Raw genomic sequence first — 24825 nt, forward strand, 5'->3', positions numbered from 1 at the left:
AGCCTATGCATAGCTCAAAAATAGCACCAGCCTCAAGAACATGATACTCCTTCATCTGACCCTTCTCTTAAATGAATTTCCTTTCTTCCCACTGATTAAGTAAAACCTTGATCTCAACCTTGGTTAATGCTAACCAGGTTTCTGTACAAACCGTTATTTCAGATCCAGGCAAACTGGAGACCCAACTAACATTAGGCAAAGGCAGCAGACATTTCAGTTAGCTGCTGGAGGGGGAAATTAATGCTTTGCAAGAAGAGAAAGCTGGTTCTCAATTTATTAAATCACTGCTAAGGAGGAGCCAGAGCCTGTGCCAGGAAACACTTGCAAGGCTTACCACTTTCAGGACTGCTGTTTTCTTTTGTTCATGAAGGTGCTTCAGTTCCTTTCTGTGCCTTTTCTGGGCTTTCTTCCTTGCTGCCAAGACTGCACAGGGATCAACACCAGTCTATAGCAGAAACAAGGCAAAAAACCCCCCCAGAGAAGATTCATCTTTGTAAAGTGGTAACCAAGCCATGGGTTTCTGCCATAACAACATTCATAACCCTTTCAGGTGCTGCAGGACTCTTTGTTCGCCTTTTAAAAGGTCACCTTTCAGCAGCTATTAAAGAAGTAAAATTAATTCACTTGCCAAATTGGTGAATTTACAATGGAAAGACTCTTTTTAATGGAACTGCTATTTAGGACAGAGAAAAGGGGGGCTGGGAATACTAGAAAACAGAGCTTTTCTTTGGTTTTAACAAGCACCACCTATTACAGTAACATTCCTGGAGCTTCCAATATCACTACCCCACCTGATTTGGGGTGTAAGAGAATTAAGTGTGTCAGATGAGATTCTGTGCATGTGTGGGGTAAGAATCAAAACAAGACACAAATTCATGCTTGAGAATGGAGCTATGTTCAAATGCTTCAAGCACTAATCCAACTATTCTTAGCTCAGGCTGGCTGAGACAGAAGGCTTTCCTAACACACCCAGATGTGACATGGGTGGCTTAGAGATGAAACACTTCATCAGAAAACTCACATAACTCTGTTGGTGGGTTATACCTTCTCAGACTACGGGTGAAAAACCAGAATGGTTGAACGGAATCAGTGTTCCCATGTCTAAGAAACAAACACCACCCTTTCTGTACAAAGCCAGCATATTGAAATTACATTGGTCTAGAATCCAAGTATTGTCTGTACATAGATTTATTTTTCCTTTTTAGACAGGGGAGTAGTCAAATATGTAATTCCCTGCAGTGTGAAATGGCAGTGTTTCGCATTTTTCAATAGGATAGAGAGTAGAAATGAATTGCTGTTCCTCACCTTTTTCTTCAGTGCATTGATATATAAATCACTATTAGCAAAATAGAGCGATGCATTTGCCTGGAATATTTTGATTCCAGGGCATTCTTTCACCTAAGAAAAGAAGAGATTCTTTTAATAAAGAAAGCATGTCTTCCTCAACTTGTTTATATTGCTACCAAATATACAGTCATTCCCGTCTCATCTCTGAACATGCCTCATGGCTCTGGTTATTTCTCCCTCCAGAAATGTCCCAGCTGCTAGTTCCCAAAGAACCATTTGGCATTCCTGCTCTCATCTCCCCATGTGGTGGGCTTGCACTGGGAGGAATGGATCTTAATGTTCAGTATGGGGTCCTCCAGGATTCAGATTCAACTCCCAACCAAGGCTTTGTTACTGCTCCCCTCCATCTTAAATCAAAGAGAGCACTTTATAAAGAGGGTATAAAGAGATTTAGCACCCTCTTACCTCTTCATACTCTTCTATATCACAGTAAATGTCTGTACCGGGAATCTGGCCGAGGATTCTGTATTGTGGACTGTAGAGAAAGAGTCTCTGTATTAAGAGGCTATAAAAGCAATCTCTGTTAGAGGCTCCCACTAATGTCTTTACCTCTTTGGTAAAGTCCTGGTGCCCATTATCCAGAAACAGTGAGAGGAAAACTATTTTGAGGTTTCTTGTTTTACAGTCAAGCAGTATATTAAATATTATGAAATAAAATTGAAGAGGGGTGTGAAGGGAGAACGACACTTCGACTTCAGCACATTTTGGACCCTATTTCAACGTGCATGGAATCATAGAGACACTTCCTACACTTTAAACCTGCTTTCTGTTTGAGGATCAGATTTGGGAAATTACATCAGTTGCAAATAAGGTCTGCTTAGACAGTTTTGCTGCCTCCCCACCCCTTCCGTAGATCCTGGATATTGTTATACAATGTATTGCTTGTAGTTTCTTGGGTGTGACTCACTAAAGAGAAGTTACAACTTGCCATTTATTGGCTGCTTGAGCTGTAAATGCTCTCCTCCTTTTTAGGACTTAAGATCAGATCTGAAGTCAAAAGTAACCCAACAGGTTTCTTCTGACGCAATGCCTTGATCAAAGGCCAGAACAGAGAGGCATCAGCAGAAATTCCAGTTCTTGATAATATACGTGACCAGGCATAAAACGGGTTGAAAACTGAGTGCTGGGCCTGTGTTTTTTAAAGCAATCTAGAGAAATTTGATAGAATAGATGATGCCGATGCCGAGTTACCTTTAGCAGCATAGGATACTGCATCATACTGAGTAAGACAATTGGTCCATCTAGCTTACGACTGACTACACTGACGGGCAGTGACTCTCCAGGGTTTTAGACTAGGAACATCCCCAGCTCTAAGACCTTCTGCATGCGAAGCAGATGTCCTACCACTGAGCTATGGCTCTTCACTACTTTTATTTAGTTTAGGTTTTACAATATTATTTTAGATTCAGATGCCGTTTATACTACTGCGCAAATATTTGCTTTTCCAAGGAACTCTTCCCGGAGATATTCTTCCAGCTGCACTGGGAGGGATTGATTGGGTTGGAAGAGGTGCAAGAAGGTCTCTTAAACTGCCGGCAAGCAGAATGGTACCAAAATGGTACCCTAATCAACCATTTTGATGAATGACGTCACCTTCCATTGTAGGGAGGATGAGCTAGCTCAGCAAACTACACTGTGTTGGTTGAGCATGGAGAAGGAGACTGGCCCTCTTTACTCCCACCACCAATAGCTTCGATTTGAGAGAATAAATGTTTAATGTGAGCCTCACCTTTGTGTTCTGTACACGATGGTAATCATTGCAAAAATTATAGAAGTGAGCAAACCGTAGTCGAGCCCCAGAAAAACTGAGGACAGAAATGCTACAATCCAGATAGCCTAAACAAAAACAAACAAACAAACAAACAAACAAACAAACAAACAAACAAACAAACACCTAATCAGTAATATATGGTTTCTACTTTCCAGCAGGTTCAAATAAAAGCCTGGTGAGTCAATTACAAACACTCAAGACCACTTTCAAGAAAAGGCTAACCATGTTTCACACTCACATTTTACTTGCGGGTGGGAATGGGGTGGGGAGAGAAAATTGTGGGAAGGAAACAGGTCTGAACTGTTTCTAGTACACTCAAAACTAGTGATAAGCCTAATATAGTAAGGCAAACCAATTACACACATTAACATGGATTTAAAAAAATGTGTGGGTAAATAAGGCCTTATTTTGAATCCTCATTGATGAAATGGATTGCACACCCTATTTGTTCTTATAAAATAAGCAGGTGGTGTACTGAGAAAAATCTTTAATTCCCAGAAAAGGATTTCCCTACTTATATAAATATCGTGAAATAAAAGTGGTTATCTACACACACACACACACACACACACACACACACACACACACAGAATAAACAGAAATAGGGCTCTAAGCAGTTCTTAATGATAGCTTATCAATGCAGATTAGGGCAAGAGAACCCAGGGTTTGCCAGGAGTCAAGCCTTGAGTTTTGCTCCTGCATAGGCAAGGGCCATGCCTTTCCTACCTCTGTGAGGAAAGGACACTGCTAGTCAAACTCAGGGTAGACCCACTGAAATAAATGGCCATGGCTAACTTGGGTTCATTAATTTTGTTGGGTCTACTCTAAATAGAAATTAGGTGGATATAACCCAATGTATCCACTGTGCTGGCTTTGCATTTCTAAGCAGCGAAGGGTTTCACTGGCAGATGAAACCCTGAATTGCCTAATTGATCTTAAGCACATTTCAATACCCTCTCCTGCACTATCTCTTTATGTTCCTAGTTTTGGGGCCTAGAGCTTTGTTCTTCTTGCATCATTTGACTCTCACAGTGCAACTATTTCTGTGCGACACAACACTGCAGGTGGACCACTGGATTACCATATCAGAAACGTTCTACATGCACTTTGATCAGAATCAAGGTCACTCACCAGTTCAATCTTGCTGGTCCTCCAGAAGCGAGTGATATCTTGAAACTGTTTGAACATGCCTTTAAGGTTGACCATTACAATTGCTGCAAGCACAGCCTAGGAACATATTTTGAGAAGGGTTTGGTTTTCTTATTTTTATTTTAAAATTGTGTTGCAGCTTTAAAAAAAAAAGCATTCCAAAGTGTATATAACTAGCAGGTTCTATGCAGGAGATCTATTTACATACACAAGAATATTTTTTTTTAATTTTTGTTTAGCAAGTGTAAACAGCCATGCAGTCACATGTCATTTTTGATCTTTTGCTTATCTGCACACATATTTCATCAGAAACCAAATGAGATTCCTCGATGATAAACATCAGCAGGGTTTTGTTTAAAGTGCCTATAGCTGCAACCCTCCTGGATGGCCCATTTCAAAATCAATGTGTTTTCCTTGTAAGGGTACAATTTGTAGAATCATAGAATTATAGAGTCAGAAGGGACTACAAGAGTCATCTAGTCCAACCCCTGCAATGCAGGAATCTCAGCTAAAGCATCCATGACATTAGTTAACGTCATTCAGTAGAAGTTAAACACGTCAAAGAACTGATTTCACAGCAGAGAGGAGGAGCATTCTCTCCCAAAGAAATTGGGGGAACTTAAAATGGACATGCCCACTACAGCAAGAATGGGAGCCCTCCAGATGCGGTTGCAATGCAACCACTCCAGCAAGAAGGGTTATTTGATAGAGGATGATGGGAACTATTGTTCCCCCACCCTCACACTACATCATTTGCAGGCTTTATAAGCCCTGTAATATACAAGTCAAAGTTGCTGAGCTTTTTTTCCTCCCCCCCCCTTCCTTGGGCAGTTGAGCTACCTCCACACACAAGTTGTTGTTCTGAAAAGAGAAGAAACAATCTGCTGCCTCATTATATTTTAGGGTCCGAAATGGAGATTCCAGTGTTTTATTAGAATAATAGGTTACTAAGATTATTTTCTGTATTCAAAACCCTTTGGCCTGCACCAGTTTCTAACTGGGATTTCTCCTTTAGCCCTTTACGGTTAGTGCAGATCCCAGGAAAGCATACAAAGTAATCCTTATATTTGTTTTTTAATAAAATGCTAATCTTCAAGTCCTCTGACAAACCTTTTATGGCTTGCGCTAAGTGCTCTTCTTCCACTCCAGCTAACCAAGCAAATGGACTCTTACTTAGCTACTGCGAAACTGTCACTTCCCAATCATGTTACTCCCTGCCTTATTTAGTTCCAGTTAAGTGAACAGGGCAACGGCCTGGCCTGTCAGCAATAAAATCTCTGAAGCTTTATTTGGGACCTACATGTTTCTTATCTTCATCTTAGGAAAGAGAACCGGTGATCTTTAGGAAACTGATACTTTTGTTTGGCTAAAATAATATCTCAACAGCCTAGAACTATTAAGTTCAAGATAAATGTGTCAGCACATCGGCATGCATCCAGTGGATTGAACAACGACTTCTCACTTGCAACTTGTATAACCTGAGGACCCAAACAATGAGGTTCCTGCTAATCATTGGCTAATAGTTCTGTCCCACTATTCTGGAATCAATGGTTGAAAGTATAAAAGGTGACAAAGTAACACGTATAAAGTGCTGGATTAGAATTACAAAGCTCAAGTCTTCATTGCTAAAGAATATTTAGTTTCTTGCATGCTTACAGGTGTGGAGACCAAATACAAGACAAATAAAAAGAGCTGCTGTTCATTACCCAGAGCCAAATGAGACTCACACAGGCATTCAGACTAGAAAGCCTTCCCTCCAATTGCAGATATTCAGGAAGGACGTTAGAAAAAGCTGGTGCACAGTAATCACCAATGCCATTAAATTACCCTGCAATTGAACCAATTTTTAAGCTTATTGTTGCAGCACAGAACATTCTATCTCCTTACAGCTCTAAACATTACAGATTGTGCAATCCTTTAACAAAAGTGGTTTTACTGCTGCTTATGTACCAATTTAGACTGGAATGAAAGCATATATATAAGAGACTCTTACCTGTGGCAGTGGTTCAAACAGATAACCAATGGCAACAATGACCAGGAAAACCATGATTGAGGACAGAGTACCAGCAACCTGGGGGCGAAAGGACACAGAAACACTTTGAAGAAGTGGCATCAACTAAATTTACATACATCACATGTTGCAAACAGAGTAGCAAATACGGAGTATGTGGACTTGGACAGAATTGGGGGAGGCAGGAAGATATAGATACAGATCCCTGCTCACTAGATGGCCTTGGGGTAATTCCACTTATTTAGCCTAAGCTGCCCCCCAAAAGTGAGGATAAAATGGGAAAGTCCAAGGTATATGTCCTATCTGGACAGGGACAGTCTAACTACTGCTGTCTATGCTCTGGTAACCTCTAAGTTAGATTACTGCAACGTGTTACCTCTGAAGATGGTTCAGAAACTTCAGCTAGTGCAGAATTTGGCAGCTAGGTTGCTCACCAGAGCAAGACAGTTTGAGCATATTACACCAATCCTGATCTCACTGCACTGTCTACCAATTAGTTTACAGGCCCAATTCAAAGTGCTGGTTTTGACCTATAAAGGCTTAAACAGCTCAGGACCACAAGAACTCAAGGACCACCTCTTTCCATATGAACTGACCTGGACCCTGAGATCATCCTGTGCGGCCCTTCTTTGTGCACCTTCTCCACGTGAAGTCCGGAGGGTGGCAACATGAGAACAGGTATCGTCTGCAGTGGTTCCCTGTTTGTGGAATGCTCTGCCCAGGGAGGCGCAGCTGGCGCCTTCATTAAACACCTTTAGTTGGCAGGCAGAAACGTTCCTCTTCAACCAGGCCTTTGGCTGATTGACAACCCTTTTAATGTGTTGTGGGAGGGGAGATTATTGGTTTGATTTTATTATGTATTTTGTGGTTTCTATATTGTAATGTTGTGAACCACCCTGAGATCTGTGGATGAAGGGCAGTATTCTAATCATCACCATCATAATAATCATCATCACGTCCCTGCAGTGGTGTTTGAAACTGAGATATGAAAGCTAGGAGCTAAATGGCACCTTAAACCTAGGTTACGGGTGCCGCAACAAAGTGGGCATGCTTTTTTATAACAAGAATACAATGCTGAAAATGAGCTGCAGTTAAAATCTTATGTTCATTTTTTACATGGTCTGGTCCTCATCTGAAGACTGCAAAAAACCAAGCCTTACTTCCCCTGCCTGTCCCCCTAAGATTCTTACGAGGGTCCCTTCTCCAGTCTTCAGAGAGTGGCTGGAAGTGGGGAGGCAGAAAAAGGTCCTCCTTTCCTTCCAGAAATTGGAAATTTTAATCTGAAATCTTAGGTGCAGTACTGCACCCAGAGCTCAGAAACTGCTTGCATTCATGAAATTTCCTGTCGCAAAACAAGCCAAGAACAATGGGACTTTCGAACGCTGCCCTGCAGGAAGGACAAGTGAAACCTAAATACACATACCTGAGTCTTTCCACCAGTGCCCTCCTGGACAAGACTCCGGGACATTGAGCAAGTTATAGCAAAGGTCTGGAAAAACGATCCTGCAGAATTGCATATGCCTAAAGCAATGAGTTCCTGTCAACACAGAAAAAGCAGGAGAAGAAAAGTAGTAAGAACATAAGATGGGCATGCTGGATCAGGCCAATGGCCCATCTAGCCCAGCATCCTGTTCTCTCTCTCTCTCTCTCTCTCTCTCTCTCTCTCTCTCTCTCTCTCCCCAGCAGAAGTCATGCTGAACATTGCCACAGATACATACCAAACTTCTACATGTGACTATTACCTCCTAAATAAGAAACTGCTTTGCAACTAATTGGGGAGGGGGAACTGCATAAAGATAATTTAAGCATTGAATATTAAAAAATGGAAAGCAATGTTCTTAAAGTCCATAAGCACAAAACCAAGACTTCAAAACTTTTGTAAAGCTGAAGTGGCCTGCACCAAACTTGCAAGGAAGGATTCTTTGTTGATACAGTCAAACCTCGGCTCCCAAACGCCTCCATTATAGTATGTTTTGGCTCCCAAATGCCGAAAACCCGGAAGTAAATGTTCCGGTTTTCGAACAATTTTTGGAAGCCGAACGTGCTACACGGCTTCCGTTTTGAGTTCCCCTATTGTACTTAGGCTTCTGCTTTCAGTTTTCAGTTGTTGAACATTTTGGAAGTCGAAAGGTCTTCCGGAACGGATTACATTCGACAACTGAGATTTGACTGTATTAGATTGACTCAGTAAGCAGCATGTGTACTGAAAGCAAATCTTTCTAATGGAAGAATCTTCTCTTGCCAACTCATAGGACTTCTTCAATTAGGATACGAGGCCAGTGAATATTAAATGTTTCCAGCCTAACCATGGTTAGGAGGTCAGGAATGTTGCATCTTCTCTGGGCCCTGGAAATGTAGGGAAGCTATTTTTCAGATAAGTGTGTCTTCAGCAACTAGCTTTTGGAAAAATTTCCCACCAATTTCAACAGGCTTTTGACCAGATAGTGAAAGACATATATTACATTCAAATTACCTGATTTCCATCAACTTTATAGCCATGCTTGAGAGCAAAGATTTTGGCCATGGAGATTGTCATGGAAAATCCTACAAGTGCTATGGCTATTGCATCCACAAATACCGCTGGGATGAGGCTGATATCTGGTACCTGTGGGGGACGTAATCTGCAAGGAATTTAAAAGGAAAAACTATTATTGACTAGCTGTATTAAACTACGGAGGGCTAAGATGATATGTTTAATTCCTCATGCCTACCCTTTGGGGATATGGCCAACAACATCCACTCCATAAGTCTTTGACAGATTCATCCCAGCTGAAGCTCCAGTACCAATTACCACCTTTAAAAAGAACACACATGAAACAAGAGGCAGCGTGGTTACAATAAGAAAACTTGGAAGCGAATCCAAGAGGGAGTTCAGTCTGAAGTTTTGTCTGCATAGTGAAGGACATTCCAAACCATGCTTAAGAGGACATACTTAAGACACCCCTTCTTATCCCTCACTTACTACAATGATCTCCATAGGTATAGGAACTGGAAGTTTCTTCTTTAAGCGGTCGTTGATTTCTTTTCCACTCAGCAACAAAACCATGCAAATTAGTCCAACAACCAAAGCTGCTATGTTGGTTTTTGTGATGTTTTCAAACACAGCAATTAAACTCTGCAAGACAACAAAATGTGGAATGTTATTCATAAGTGATATAGTCAAAGGAGAAGCAGACGTGGATGTTTATGTGGAAATGTGATGTTCGATGCAGAATATAGCACCCTGAGAAGCTCAAATTTCTCTTTGCATGTTTCTATCCCTTATGGGTGTTAAAATAGGCTTGAAAGAAAGTAGACAAGCTTCATTAAATCTTTGAGGCTAAAGAGGGCTAAGTGGGATTTTCGGTGGTGGTGGTAGTGGAGGCTATGTGGAAAGATAAAATACATCAGTTTTTTCTCAATCTGTATAATTTATTCAAATCACAGAATTTATTCAGCTCAGAGAACTCAGCTTTCTTTGATAATGACTTTTAAATTCCCCACACAGAAGTGCACATGATCCTTTTATCTCTTAAATATTGCTATCCATTTGGAACTTAAGACAAAACATACTACACCAACTTAAGAACTTGCTGACCGCAAACACACACCAACGCTGGAAATAATGATTTCAAACCTTTTCAAGCAAATCAAATCTGTTTAAAAGTACATAAACTGATCTACAGGCAGGGAGCTGCCAACAGGCCTTCAGGGTTACCATAGCAATGAAATTCAGTGTTGATTAGGCAGCAGTGATCTTTCCTAGAAGTTGGCAAGGGGGCTGCAGGAGAAACGCATGCAGAGCATGATGTATTACCGTATTTTTTTGCTCTAGAAGACTCATTTTTCCCCTCCTAAAAAGTAAGGGGAAATGTGTGTGCGTCTTATGGGGTGAATGCAGGCTGAGCAGCTATCCCAGAAGCCAGAACAGCAAGAGGGATTGCTGCTTTCGCTGTGAAGCGATCCCTCTTGTTGTTCTGGCTTCTGAGATTCAGAATATTTTTTTTCTTGTTTTCCTCATCCAAAAACTAGGTGCGTCTTATAGAGCGAAAAATACGGTAAATATGCTCGACCTCAAAATTCCTGGGCAAAGATTTTGGTTGCTTCTCTTCAGTATTTCAAATCTAAAAAACTGTCCTAACCATGTTATAACTAAGTGACAAATTCAAAAATCAAAACAAATTACCCAAATCCTAAAATGTATGAATAATGTTAAAACCATTAACACAATGAAGTTTCGCTTAACCAGGTTTTACTACTGCCACATAAATATGAATGGCATTTTGCCAGAGTGAAGAAAGCCACTCCCCTCTCCCCTCACTATTATTATTACTTGAAAACAACTTGTGTGCATTTGTGTTTTGCCAATTTGACTAGCACTTACGGCCTTCAAGAAAAATATTTCACACAGCCTCAGAAATGCTAAAGCAAAAGTTGCATAGAATTGGGGTATCCTAAATAAATCCCTGTCTGCAAATACAGTTGTAGAAAGTAAATCAGGTTAGTCTGATATCACCCATGTAAGGCTGCTGAAGGACACTACTAGATTCTTAGTAAAGGCTTTTCTATGTGACAATTTGCTTAAATCAGTTTATTTTTCCCCACTGCTATTCTTCAGTGACCCAAACTGTGTTGGACACATGTATTCCTCATTCTGTTTTAAAATCTTATTTTGCTACTGGTATCTTAGTTCTTGTAAAGTAACTTACAGAAAAGCCATATGATTGCCTCACTTTGACTGTTCTCCAATATCAAGAAATCTGTTCTGGGGAATTGGTTTGCATTTGCTTATACTGACAAATCTTGGTAGCTCTTCCACCGTCATTTACACTGTTGTAATCCAAATACAAGATGGGTGACACCTGGCTTGAGAGCAGTTCATGTGAAAAGGATCTAGGAGTCTTGGTTGACCACAAACTTGACATGAGCGTGACACGGCAGCTAAAAAAGCCAATGCAATTCTGGGCTGCATCAATAGGAGTATAGCATCTAGATCAAGGGAAGTAATAGTGCCACTGTATTCTGCTCTGGTCAGACCTCACCTGGAGTACTGTGTCCAGTTCTGGGCACCACAGTTCAAGAAGGACACTGACAAACTGGAACGTGTCCAGAGGAGGGCAACCAAAATGGTCAAAGGCCTGGAAACGATGTCTTATGAGGAACGGCTAAGGGAGCTGGGCATGTTTAGCCTGGAGAAGAGGAGGTTAAGGGGTGATATGATAGCCATGTTCAAATATATAAAAGGATGTCATATAGAGGAGGGAGAAAGGTTGTTTTCTGCTGCTCCAGAGAAGCGGACACGGAGCAATGGATCCAAACTACAAGAAAGAAGATTCCACCTAAACATTAGGAAGAACTTCCTGACAGTAAGAGCTGTTCGACAGTGGAATTTGCTGCCAAGGAGTGTGGTGGAGTCTCCTTCTTTGGAGGTCTTTAAGCAGAGGCTTGACAACCATATGTCAGGAGTGCTCTGATGGTGTTTCCTGCTTGGCAGGGGGTTGGACTCGATGGACCTTGTGGTCTATTCCAACTCTATGATTCTATTCTATTCTATTCTATTCTATTCTATTCTATTCTATTCTATTCTATTCTAATCCAATAGTTAAAGAGACACAAGTAAGCTGCTATTTCTACTGGAAAAAATCCAGATTAAAACCTTAGCAAAAACACCAAAGGCATGTCCCTTGAGCCATCTATATGATTTGTAGAACTTTGTTTGGGGGGGCGGAAATCATTTCAGAAGATACACAGGAATGTACGGATTTTATGGAAGTAGATTTGCAGTGCTTTGCTTGCCAATTGACTAATTACCGTATTTTTCGCTCTATAACATGCACCTGACCATAACACGCACATCGTTTTTAGAGGAGGAAAACAAGGAAAAAAATTCTGAATGAAACAGTGGATGTATCATTTTTGTGCTTCATGCTGTGGCCACAGACATGTGATCTGATGGTGAATTTGGGGTAGCTCAATGCAAAGATCCTGAGGATCCATGTGGATCCATGCTTTTTAACCACATTTTTGCACCATTGCAGCCCCAGGCAACAGTGGGTGTGTGATTTTTGGGGGGCAGGCTGCTATGTGATCTGATGGTGAATTTGGGGTGGCCCAATGCAAAGATCCTGAGGATCCATGTGGATCCATGCTTTTTAACCACGTTTTTGCACCATTGCAGACCCAGGCAACAGTGGGTGTTTGATTTTTGGGGGGCAGGCTGCTATGTGATCTGATGGTGAATTTGGGGTGGCCCAATGCAAAGATCCTGAGGATCCATGTGGATCCATGCTTTTTAACCACGTTTTTGCACCATTGCAGCCCCAGGCAACAGTGGGTGTGTGATTTTTGGGGGGCAGGCTGCTATGTGATCTGATGGTGAATTTGGCGTGGCCCAATGCAAAGATCCTGAGGATCCATGTGGATCCATGCTTTTTAACCACATTTTTGCACCATTGCAGCCCCAGGCAACAGTGGGTGTGTGATTTTTGGGGGGCAGGCTGCTATGTGATCTGATGGTGAATTTGGGGTGGCCCAATGCAAAGATCCTGAGGATCCATGTGGATCCATGCTTTTTAACCACATTTTTGCACCATTGCAGCCCCAGGCAACAGTGGGTGTGTGATTTTTGGGGGGCAGGCTGCTATGTGATCTGATGGTGAATTTGGGGTGGCCCAATGCAAAGATCCTGAGGATCCATGTGGATCCATGCTTTTTAACCACGTTTTTGCACCATTGCAGCCCCAGGCAACAGTGGGTGTGTGATTTTAGGGGGGCAGGCTGCTATGTGATCTGATGGTGAATTTGGGGTGGCCCAATGCAAAGATCCTGAGGATCCATGTGGATCCATGCTTTGTAACTACATTTTAAGTGGGGAGTGAAGGAAAAACACAGAAGGGACAAGAGAGCGGTGTGCAGAGAAGCAGCTGGCTAAGAAAGCAGGAAAGGGATTTTACGGGAGGGAGGAAAGAAAGGCAAAAGTTTCCACAAACTGAAGCCAGCTTTCTCTCTCCTCCTGCATGTTTTCTGGCTGCCTGCGAGGAGCACGGAGAGGAATTAGAAGGAAAGACCTCTGCTTTCCCCTCTGCTTGCCTGGAGGGGAGGGGATTTGCCTGCTCTTTGTTCCGTTTGAGCAAACACAGCAACGAAACAGAGGCGGGTGGGCAGTAAGACCCTGAGGCAGAATGCAGGAAAGCAACCACTTCCTCTTTTCAGGTTTCCCTCTCCTACACAACGCACGATTGATTTTTGCTGATTTTTGTTCCTGCGCTCCCCTAATCGGCTCCAGGGACCCCCCCCCCACATTCGCTCCATAACACGCACAGACATTTCCCCTTCCTTTTTAGGAGAAAAAATCTGCGTGTAATAGAGAGAAAAATACGGTAAGTGGTTTTTCATCTGAAGGGCACTATCATCCAGCATAACAATGGTCTCTGAGATTCTGAGCCGCATGAAAAATTATCAGTCAAGGGCCAATCTATATTTCTGGTGGTTAACATGGGGCTAGGAACCTGTTTGTATCAGAAACTTGGCAGGTGGGGAGGAAGAACAGAGGAATCTCCCTCGTACAAAGTCAAACCACTGGTCCACCTAGCTCAGTATTGTCTACACTGGTTGGCAGCAGCTCTGCAAGTTTTCAGATGGAGTTATTTTCCAGCCTTAACTGGAGATGCTGGGGCTTGAACCTAGGGCCTTCTGAATGCAAAGCATATGTTCTACTACTGAGCTATGGTCCTTCTCAAGGTTCAGCATTGTCTGCAATTCTTCTACTCCCCCTCCCAAAAAGCTGGGACTCTTGGCCAGGGGCAAAAGAGCTGCAGGCAGAGTTCGAAACTCCCATTGTTCTAGGCGCATTATGCGACAGGGAATTACATTAGCGTGAGCAGTTTCTGAGTTCTGTACTGCACCTAAGATTTCAGATTAAAACTGCAGAGTGGAAGGAAAGGAGGAACTTCCAACTACTCTCTAAAGACTGGAGAAGAGACCCTCTTAAGAATATTAGGGGGGGTGGGCAGGGGAAGGACTAGAACATGTGAAAAATGAACATGATATTTTAGCTGCAGTTCATTCATTTTCAGCTTTCTATTCTTGTTATTAAAAAAAAAAAAAGCCTAGATATTCCATTGTTGTGCCCATAACTTAGGCTTAAGGTGCCATTTAGCTCCTAGCTTTCACATCTTTGTTTCTAACACTGACTGCACGGATTTTATGGAACAGATTATATACACATGCCTCTTGCTTCTTTCAGCTGCAGTGTAAAAAGTGGTAATTTGGGCTCGTATGCTGCCAACAAAAGGTATACTGGCCTTGACACTAACATAGTTTCCTAGAATATAAGCTATATACGAGACCTATCAATGTCAGCTCAGTAATTGGCCACAAATAATATCTGACTTCTTCATAGTCTGCAATGGTACACTAAAATTAAAACTGCCTTGTTGGAGCAGACCAATGCCAGGAGGGACCAGACAAATGCCCTTGAAGATTTATTTATTTGAAGATGTATCATTTGCTTTTCAACTCAAATGCCTTCTGAAAGCAGAGAACAGGATGAAAACCCATCTGGTACTTAGATGTGTACCACCGCTGAACACTGAGGATCCATATAGCTGTCATATTAAATAGCCACTGATCAATCCTCTGCCCACTCTATTTTTAAAGCCATCTATGCTAGTGGCCATTACAAAGAAAAGGAAGCAAAAGCAGAATGCTATATGTTTATAACTATTTCAGAGTACTGAAAAATCTGTCTTTCTTTAGGTTGTGTCTACACTACACTCTATAAACTTACACTGGTTAAATCATCATTGCTCCCTCACTTCTAGGTGCCTGAAGGATCTGAAAGGGATGTTTCTGAGGAACCTCACAAAATGAAAAGATTCCCTGGCAAAACCCATGAGTGATCCATTTGAAAGCTGGTTAATATTTCTTTGTGGATATGGACAGTGAATCTAGAGACTTTATAACCCCAACTGGCTTTAAACACTAAGGAATGGTCCTTTTGTGCTTTAACTTCCAGATATAGTTACTTACATAAAGAAAGGAGAGGGGTCCACTGAACCTTTTAGTCTTAATTCCAAGCAGATACTTTAATTGGGATGTGAAGACGTGCACAGCTGCAGCAGTGGTGAATCCCCGGACCAGGGGCTCCGTAAGATAAATAGCTACAAATCCAAATCGAAGGAGTCCTAAACACAACTAATGAAAAGAGAAAAGAGCCATGTTCAAGGAAGCATCATTTAAAAGCCAGCACAGGACAGTATCATAGAGAAGCCAAGTTCAGCACACTGAATGAAGAGCAAAGTCAGCTCTTGCAACCATGCAGGCCTCCTTCTACACCTCCCAGCCCAAAGTGTTGAAGCATGTCAAGACTGCCAGGTCTAATACTTGTGTGATTTGCATGTTCTAGTGGGTTACACAGTGTGTGGTTATAGAAGCGGCAAGCATAAACAGCAGAAGTCTCAGGAAAGCAGGGAAAAATTATTGTCTTTAAGTTGGATGAAGTGATAACAGGACACCTATAACCAAGGTGGCTTGCGAGGATTTCCGGAAGTCATGAGACCTCTTCCATACTTCTTTGCCACTCCATGTGACCAATGAAAGCAACACAAGTGATATGTTTCTTGGAAGAAAATGTTATTTTTAAAGGAGAACAAAGTCTACATGGTTGTGCTTACTATGTGACCTGGTTACTTGCCAGTAAGTCTAGAACAGCATACCCTGTTCTCCTCACACCACAGCCCAACACGAAAACACAGACTGAAGCTACTCCCCCAAAATGTAGGTTGAAAGGATACATCCCATGTCATTTTAGATCCTGAATGGAAAATCAGGTGGATGTACCAGGGGCTTACTCAGGTGGAGTTCCACACAGCAATATTCAAATCTTTTGGGTAGCAGTATTCAAAACTGCTCCTAGACCAACAGTGACGTTACCTGTATGATCCCTGACAGCAAGGTAACTGCAACAGCTACTTTCACCCTCATGTCATCTCTGGCACTGTTTTCAAGATCTGTGTTATTAGTAGAGTTGGTGTACGTATTGGCAAACATTTCATCAGGGGCTTCTCTGACAGCAACTCCGCCAATCATCAGGCTGATTACAGCAAAGGTTCCTGCAAGAGTGTGGATTGAGGGGAGATACGTGTTTATTATTACCAGGGAAGCCTACATGTTTTTGCTAGATCACATATATTTCAGCTTTCTGAAAAGAAAATTTAATCATCTTCCTTATTGCAGTTATACACACACACACACACACACACACACACACACACAAGCACACCAACACCACTTTATGGGCCTGAATTAATATTTCCATCAATGTCATAGAATCATAGAATTGTAGAGTTGGATGAGACTCAGAGGGCCCATCTAGTCCAAAGCCCTCAACGCAGGAATTCAAATGTCAATGAGAAGCTTTCAGTTACTGAAAACGAGTTGACAAAAACAAGGCAAAATATATTTACTACTACTACTACTAATAATTTATATAGCATTTGAGTATTCAAAGCACCACACTTACAGTGGTACCTCGCAAGACGAATGCCTCGCAAGACAAAAAATTTGCAAGACGAAAGGGTTTTTTGAGCTGCTTCACAAGACGATTTTCCCTATGGGCTTGCTTCGCAAGACGGAAACGTCTTGCAAGTTTGTTTCCTTTTTCTTAACACCGTTAATACAGTTGCGACTTGACTTCGAGGAGCAACTCATAGAACGTGGTGTGGTAGCCTTTTTTGAGGTTTTTAAAGACTTTGGTGATTTTTGAAGCTTTTCCAAAACTTTCCCGACACCATGCTTCGCAAGACGAAAAAAATCGCAAGACGACAAAACTCGCGGAACGAATTAATTTCGTCTTGCGAGGCACCACTGTATTTGCACTACCCTGGTTCTCACAGAAACTTTGCTGAATTACAAGCCATTAAAAGTGATCACATTTGACACACAATGAAATTAAAATGGCACAAAAGTGAGCTGCCTAAGGACGTACAACAGTGATGGAAAAACTCTGCTCCCCCAAATATTGTTGGATTCCAGCTCCCGTCATCCCTGACCACTGGCCATGTTGGCTGAGGTTGATCAACATCTGGAGGACCTCATCTTTCCCACCATTGCCATAGTTAAGATGGGGCCAAAGAAATGTTAAATGTTGGGGCAGCAGTTGATGCATGGAGGTTATGGGACACTTCTGTGCCCTCGTGCTGCAGCTGTGACTTTGTCATGATGAATACAAGTAGATTTGACTTCAAAACTTTAAAAATGGTATCCAGTAAGAAGATGGAACAGTGGGCAATACTCCTCTGGGGTTGCATCTGTTTCTGATGCAGAAGTGCATTTTGTTAATCTGACCTTTAAAGAAAACAAACGCTTGCATGCTAAAATGTTTACCTATTGATATGTGTCTGGAAGTTCCAAAAAAAGTGTACAGAAAGACCGGATAAAATGAAGAGTATAGGCCAAATACTGGGGGTACTGCTGCCAGTAATGCATAAGCTAATCCTGAGAGAGAGAGAGAGAGAGAGAGAAGCATTGGTGAAACAAACTCAGATTCAACACTAATTATTCAAATGAAAAAAATGTTCATATACATGCCACATTCATAACAGATACTGTGCCCAGACAATCACAATGTACAATCTCTCCCACCCCAATACATCCTTCATCAATAACTAGCAGGACAGTCAATAGTATGAAGAGGAGAAAGTGGTGAAGCCAAACTGAACCATCAACCAGCTCCTAGGGCTGCAGCCACTGCTCCTCTACCCTGCCCCACTTGCCAATGAGGTAGCAACTGAGGAAGGCAAGCAGACCTCATCAGAGCAGGGGCAGGGGGAAATTTTAGCCTGAGAGCCTGTACTAGTCCTTAAAATACAACTAGTATATGCTTTTATGTAGGAATTGCTCCCAAGAGTCTTCTTAGAATCGGCCAGTTCAAAATTCACTCAGATTTGAATTCACTCTGGTAGAGCAGAAGGAAAAAATGGCAAGAAGAGGGGGAAATATTCTTCAGAAAAAACTGCACATCTGTTGTTCACATTATTACTCAGCTTAATTATTTACAGTGGTGCCCCACAAGACGAATGCCTCGCAAGATGGAAAACCCGCTAGACGAAAGGGTTTTCCGTTTCTGAGTTGCTTCGCAAGACGATTTTCCCTATGGGCTTGCTTCGCAAGACGAAACGTCTTGCTAGTCTTGCAATTTCCCCCCCGCTCCCCCCTTTTTTCTAAGCCGCTAATAGCCTTTTAGCAGCTTAGCCGCTAAGCCGCTAAACCGCTAATAGCGCTAATCCGCTTAGCCGCTAATAGGGTTGCTTTGCAAGACGAAAAAACCGCTAGACGAAGAGAATCGCTGAACGGATTCTTTTCGTCTTGCGAGGCACCACTGTATTCTGCTTGCTTACATGTACTAAAATAAGGACATAATTTGATGGTGGTATAGATTGTGGAGTCAAAAGTCTGTGTGTCATCGGGACTTGCCACATTAAGAGTCACCAAAAATCCTATAAAGGGCGGATATTAAACTAATTCAGGAAAATAGCTTCACTCACTACTGAAGGCCATCAATTACAAAGGCTGACAGGCTTTAACTAGTGTGAATGCAATGCCTCAAAGGGTAGTCATTGCAACGACAAAATTGTTGACTTTATTACAGAAATACACAATTTTCATATTGGAGGACTTTTAAACAAGATATTTCCATTGTGAAAACTGAGGGGGTTTATTCCCATTAGATGAATGCAACACCTCAGTTGATTAACATATGAGGTGTTTACGGATCCCCAGAAGCCATGTGACACCCTCATGAAAAGTGACTGTACAATCAGCTGGAAGCTGACTGTCTCCAAAAGATTTCTCAAGGCTGTTCTGAAGATTCCAAAAAGAAGACTAAAGTTTAAAAGTTAAATTTCACTAACCTTGAGGAAGCTGCATGACCCCAGTGCTTATTCCTGAGATAATGTCTCCCAGCAAATACTCCTTCACTGGATAGCGGGGGAGCCATGTAAAAATAGGTAAAAAACTACACAGAACAGATTTGGCTTTCTTGGAAGAGCAACTGAAAAATACAAGAGGGGGAGAGAAAAAGTTGTATCAGCTGAAAGTAACTGGCAAAATGTACATTTCTTGTGTACGGGCAGAAAATACCTTAATCATAGGAAATATATTGTATCTACTATGAGAATGCAGAATGAGTCCTTGTATGTTCTCTACCTATTATTTTAAAGAACTATTTGACAGTGAAATGCCAGCACATTAGAAGATTATGCTCTTCCCTCTGGCATGCTAACTTTCTCCAGAACAGTGTGGGAGGTGACTCTGGGGCCTACAGGGGGAAATCTAAAAAATGCTTTCACACAAACCCAATTTTGCCAGTAGGAACCTCCCATGAACAGAAGGAGCCCTTCTGTGAATGGAAGGGCAATTTGGCATCCAAACCAATTAATCTACTGACTGCATAAATAGCTAAGATGTCCTACCGACAAGAACGTGCTATCTTCTGAGCAAGAGGCAGAGAGGTCTTTTCCTTCTTGTGCAGTTGCTTTTGTAGGGTTCCTTGGTTATATACGCGCCTTTCCACACAGTATCTCTGGTCCAACACATGGCAAGTTTCATCCTCTACAGCATGTTCCATAGTACATTTCAGGGAAAGGGAACTGAAGAGTTGCTCCTTGAAGATGCTATCAAAATATAAGCATTTTTTAAAAGGACAATTTAAAGAAAGGAGGAGACACAAACCTACTCCTGGGCCCTCTGCCCCACAAAGAGGTTATCTCAAGACCAACTTCTCTGTGAGAGAGAGCCAGGAGAGGGAGGGAGCACACGTCTACTCTTTCTTCAGCTAGACTCTTCCCTCTCCTGGGGCCGTACAAGCCCAACTATCCTGAGAGAGAGAGAGAGAGAGAGAGAGAGAGAGGGACTGAAGAACTAGGAGACCGAAGAACTGGGAGACTGAAGAAGGAAGAAGGGCACTGCCATCACCACACACCTGTCTCTTCTTTCCACATGGGCCACGGAAGAACAACTGCTCTGTGAGTATGGGTGACACCACCAAGTCACCATTACATACTTACATACTAGTTTACGGTTCAACCAGAATGTCCTGTTCCTCCACCCCCACCCCCTGAGACCATGCAACATCAGACGACAGGCAGAGCAAAAGAAAATTGTAAGCCTTCTCCCTGGTCATCTCAGAGATGCCCCTACTATGGCAGAAGCAGGCAGATGACAGACTTACTGGTAGATCTCAGGGAGATTTCCAGATCATCAAGGGTTTCTATCTCACAACTGTTGAATCATAACATGAAATGTGACTTTTCACATCTAAATTAGGCTGCTGAAATGAAGAAAACCAACCAGGAATGGGCTTATGGGTGAAAGGCCTATGAATTCACTCCCCCAGGATGAAAATGTGTTCATTGTTCTTTAATTCTATCTGTAACTTTTAGCAGATAATATCAGAGGGTGACTCTTGTGGGGAAAGCCAGGTGGCTGGTGGTTTCAGAGCTATTCTGTCACACAAGCACCCCTCCCAAATTTAGGCAACTTGTTTGGGGACACACAAAATTGTGGTATAGGCAGGACTCATTGCCAGAAGTGGGCATGACCATATGAAAAGATAAATAAATGCCTATGTCTGGCAGCAACCTTCCCTTATGTTGTAAATATCAACCTGCTCAGGCTCCAAGATCTGCAGGATCAGCCACTCTGAAGGTCCCACCAGAAACTGTGCCACATTGGGCAGTGACTTACAGGGTCCTTTCTCTGGTAGCCAGGAATAGTACTCTTTCCCCTCACTATGGTGTCAACACTACATGATTTTTCATGCCAGTTGACGACATCTTTATTCACCAAGATATTTGGGGGCAATTTATCAGTCCTGCCCATTTGTAATGGGGGATTGGTTGCTGCTATTGGCTGGCTATGGATTTTAATATCAGTTTTAATGTGTTATTCTGTTTTGCAGCTTTAATAATTTTATGTATGTAAACCACCCTAAGGTTATTTTTGATGAAGTGTGTTATAGAAATTTATTGAATGAATTGAGAGCTCATACTAAGAACAAACTTAGTTGGTCTCTAAGGTGCTACTAGACAATTTTTTTATTTTTAATTTATATATATATATTTCTACTGCGTCAGACCAACACGGCTACCTACCTGAATTGAGAACAGTTTGTCAGGAATCTCCCCTCCCAATATACACAATGCTGGGATATCACAATAATACACCATAGCATAGATGTTCTGAAGCAAAGTCAATATTTAGGGGTGGGGGAAAAATCAGCCCCTCTGTGTTCCCATAAAGGAAAACAAAGAATGAAAAGCTGCTCTTGAGCAATCTCAGTGCACACCTGAAAAGACTGAACAGACAACCATAAAAGCTACAGCAATACTTATCTGTCTAGTAAGAATTATTGGGTGTATCCAAGAGACCAAACACAAAGAATAACTGATGGCTCTTAAATGTGACTGATAAGTCAGGCTTTGAAAGGGCTTCTTGCCACTTATCAACTTGAAAGTGTTAGAAGAATAGATGCATACTGCAGAGTTATATCATCTGGAGATACTGTACATATAAGCAAGCTTACCTTTTGCTTCCCAAAGAACAAAATATTGTTATAGCAGCCATGTGTCTGAATATGGCTTTGTTAGACTAACAGCCCAGGATAACTGGCGGCTTTTTGTCAATGGAAACTATTAGTTAGGTGCTGGTCTGCTGGTAGCTAGGGGAAATTCATTGTTTTTGAATGACATCTCTGCGGTAATTTGGAGAATTTGACACTCCTTCACCTAAGAGGGTGGTCCAGGGATGCATTGGTGGAAAAGAGCACCTGACAATTTGAAGAAATAAGTGGGGAGCTGGCTTAAGGCATCTAGGGTTGCAAGGCCACTCTCTGGGAACCTGATGTAAGGTGGAAGAGCTGCTGCCCTTTAGTAACGCTTCAGTCTCTACATGCTTTGTTTGTATATTTGTAAATAAAGAAAATACTACAAAAATGCAAGAAGTATTCACTGCTTTCTTCTCATGTTTTTGGTTAAGTGAGATTCTGTACACCACCTTAATATATTTGTTTGTATAGAAATAAAATAGTAATAATAGATTGGAAACTAAATGCAGAAGTGCTGCTCCAGGAATTTCTCATTGGTCAGAGAGAAGATGCCTCCCCGTCCCATTGAAGTCTTGCTTATCAGGGTTGCATGGCTGCAGCTTCTGGGTTCTGGCAAGATCTCTTGAAAGGGCTGCAAGATCTCGCTGAAACCTGCAGCCACTTCTCCTTCCTTCTCTAGCAATGACAGGGTGCGGGCAGGGTCCCCACCCCTTGCCACAGGAGAAGTGAGGAAGAGAAGGCATCACTTCTCTTCACTTCTCCAGCAGCAGCAGGGCTGGGTGTGTTGCCCATGGGGAAGCCACCGCTTGGGATTCTGCTGCCCAAGGTGGATGCCTCAGTCCACTTCATAGGCCAGCCAGCCCTGATTGCGGGACATCACAAATGCACTTTCCAAAGGAAAAAAATCAAGAGTGTGCCCTCTTGAGTTTCCTTTTGCAAACGTGGCTTGAGGTAGGGTTTCAAAGGAAGAGGTTTTGGAGACATGGGTTGAATTCAAGCTGAGCTTGTGACAGAACAATCAGAAGTGCATTCTAAGTGTGCTCCCAATTCTTCCTTTGAAATAAAAAAACGGCCCTTTTTGAACTTGGCACCTTTTTTCCATTGCCATGCAGGCACAAAATTTCGAAACTGCCAACTTTTGACTACAAAGGAAGAGCACACTCACTACCTCCTTTAACTGCAGCTGGAAAGTTTCAGACATAATTTGATGTTTCCTGTGCCTAACATCATATATGATGTAAAACATGACTCTTTTATAGATTCTTAGTGCATATACGGTAGATTTTTTCAAAACAACACTCTAGTTACCGTATTTTTCTCCCTATAGGACACACTTTTCCCCCTCCAAAAATGAAGGGGAAATGTGTGTGCGTCCTATGGGGCGAATGCAGGCTTTCGCTGAAGCCTGGAGAGCGAGAGGCGTTGGTGTGCACCGACCCCTCTCACTCTCCAGGCTTCAGGAAGCTATCCGCAAGCCTTGCGCGCCCGGCGGGAGTTCCCGTGGGCTCGCAAGGCTTGCGGGCGGTAGCATGCAGCACGGAGCACGGGGCGCCCTCCAGAGGGAGTTGCCGCCGGGCTTGCAAGGCTTGCTGATAGTAGCCTGTTCTGGGGGCTGGGGTGGGAAATATTTTTTTTTATTCATCCCCCCCCCCCAAATGAGATGCGTCCTATGGGCCAGTGCGCCTTATAGGGCGAAAAATACGGTAACTGCAGTTATACTCATGTAAAGGTTACCTTTTGACTGCGGGTTACTGCATCTGCTTACCAAAACAAGAGGAACTGGAACTTAACTAAAAGGCATTGCCCTGCAGCAGAATACAGAAACTGAAGTTTAGCACCTGAGCAACACTGAACTGGTAGGATGAAGGGATACCTGAACCATCCTCAAAGATGGTACTGTACTTTAAACCCCTGGTTTGAATTCATGAAGGGATCAGATAGTACAGTTATCTAGTGGATCCAATTTGGGACCCTCTTTCTCCCAGAGTGGATTGTCAGGAAAATGAACCAAATCTCCAAGGGTGCACAAAACCACTAACAGTTTCTACTGAAGTGAAAGTCATGGCAACTGTGTGCTAACACATGATGTTCTATGTAGTGCTTCGAAATCACATAAGAAAAATGATAGAAAGATGCAGTTCAAAAGCAAACCCTCAGCCCCTTGTCCCCAAGCCACTTCCTTCATGAGTCAATTCATAGTCAAGTTACTTGTTCTGATGATTGGCCTTTCCTGGTATGCCCAGAAGAGTCACAGACCCATCATGACAGAGCCTCAGCCTAGCCTCTCCCATTAGGGTATGTTTACATAGCTGGGAGGACTCATGTTGATCATTCTGGAGTCTTAGCCCAAGTTAACAACCCTTGTTTTCACAGGCAGGAAATTCCAGTTAATTTTATTTTAAATATTTTATTTCAAAGTATCTATCACAGGTCACTCATGGAACACTTTTAGGTTACACTGCAGTTATGGAAAATTTTGAACTCCACCCAAGATAATGGCCAAGGCCATGATCTCTGGAGACATTCACACAGAAGTACTTAACTTCTATCACTGAGAAGAAACCACAGGCCACATTCAAGCCCTGACTAAACCAGATTTTTTTAAAAAAATGTACTCCTTTTCTGCCATGAGTTATTTTAAATAATTGACAACAACTTTTAACTGCTTAATTGCAATATATCAAGAGACTCAATGCAATCACTTGTGGAATTAATTTTCACAATGGATTTTTATCATACTACATGTGTTAATTGGCTTACCAATGCTAGGATGTCTGTGTTATCAACACAACTGGTGGGTGTGAATGGCCACTGTTTATAGCATAAATATCACCACCTGTACTATTTCCTTCTGACCTCACTATTTACCACACCCCCCAAATCATATAAAGGGACCCCTGACCATTAGGTCCAGTCGAGGCCGACTCTGGGGTTGTGGCGCTCATCTCGCTTTACTGGCCGAGG

The 24825-nt window shown here is 42.2% G+C and overlaps 1 protein-coding gene across 3 annotated transcripts in view; it reads right to left on the reverse strand.

Annotated features, from left to right (window-relative positions):
• The window catches only part of SLC26A5 (solute carrier family 26 member 5), a 34244-nt gene that overhangs the window by 4180 nt on the left and 5239 nt on the right, over nt 1-24825 (reverse strand). For 2 of the 3 annotated variants that reach the window (XM_028747347.2, XM_028747344.2), the window contains exons 2-16: nt 19730-19930; nt 19169-19308; nt 17643-17753; nt 16191-16369; nt 15288-15452; nt 9241-9393; nt 8990-9072; nt 8752-8899; nt 7702-7815; nt 6261-6338; nt 4250-4345; nt 3077-3183; nt 1753-1822; nt 1306-1398; nt 335-445 (exon numbers count right to left, since the gene is read on the reverse strand). In XM_028747347.2, coding sequence (XP_028603180.2) covers nt 335-445; nt 1306-1398; nt 1753-1822; nt 3077-3183; nt 4250-4345; nt 6261-6338; nt 7702-7815; nt 8752-8899; nt 8990-9072; nt 9241-9393; nt 15288-15452; nt 16191-16369; nt 17643-17753; nt 19169-19308; nt 19730-19884 — 1803 coding nt within the window. In that variant the 5' untranslated portion in view covers nt 19885-19930. Of the gene's footprint in view, nt 1-334; nt 446-1305; nt 1399-1752; nt 1823-3076; nt 3184-4249; nt 4346-6260; nt 6339-7701; nt 7816-8751; nt 8900-8989; nt 9073-9240; nt 9394-15287; nt 15453-16190; nt 16370-17642; nt 17754-19168; nt 19309-19729; nt 19931-24825 lie in introns of those variants that run through there. The other variant, XM_028747349.2, reaches the window with a different exon arrangement.

This window comes from Podarcis muralis, chromosome 10 (assembly GCF_964188315.1).
Source record: "Podarcis muralis chromosome 10, rPodMur119.hap1.1, whole genome shotgun sequence".
Lineage (NCBI taxonomy): Eukaryota > Metazoa > Chordata > Lepidosauria > Squamata > Lacertidae > Podarcis > Podarcis muralis.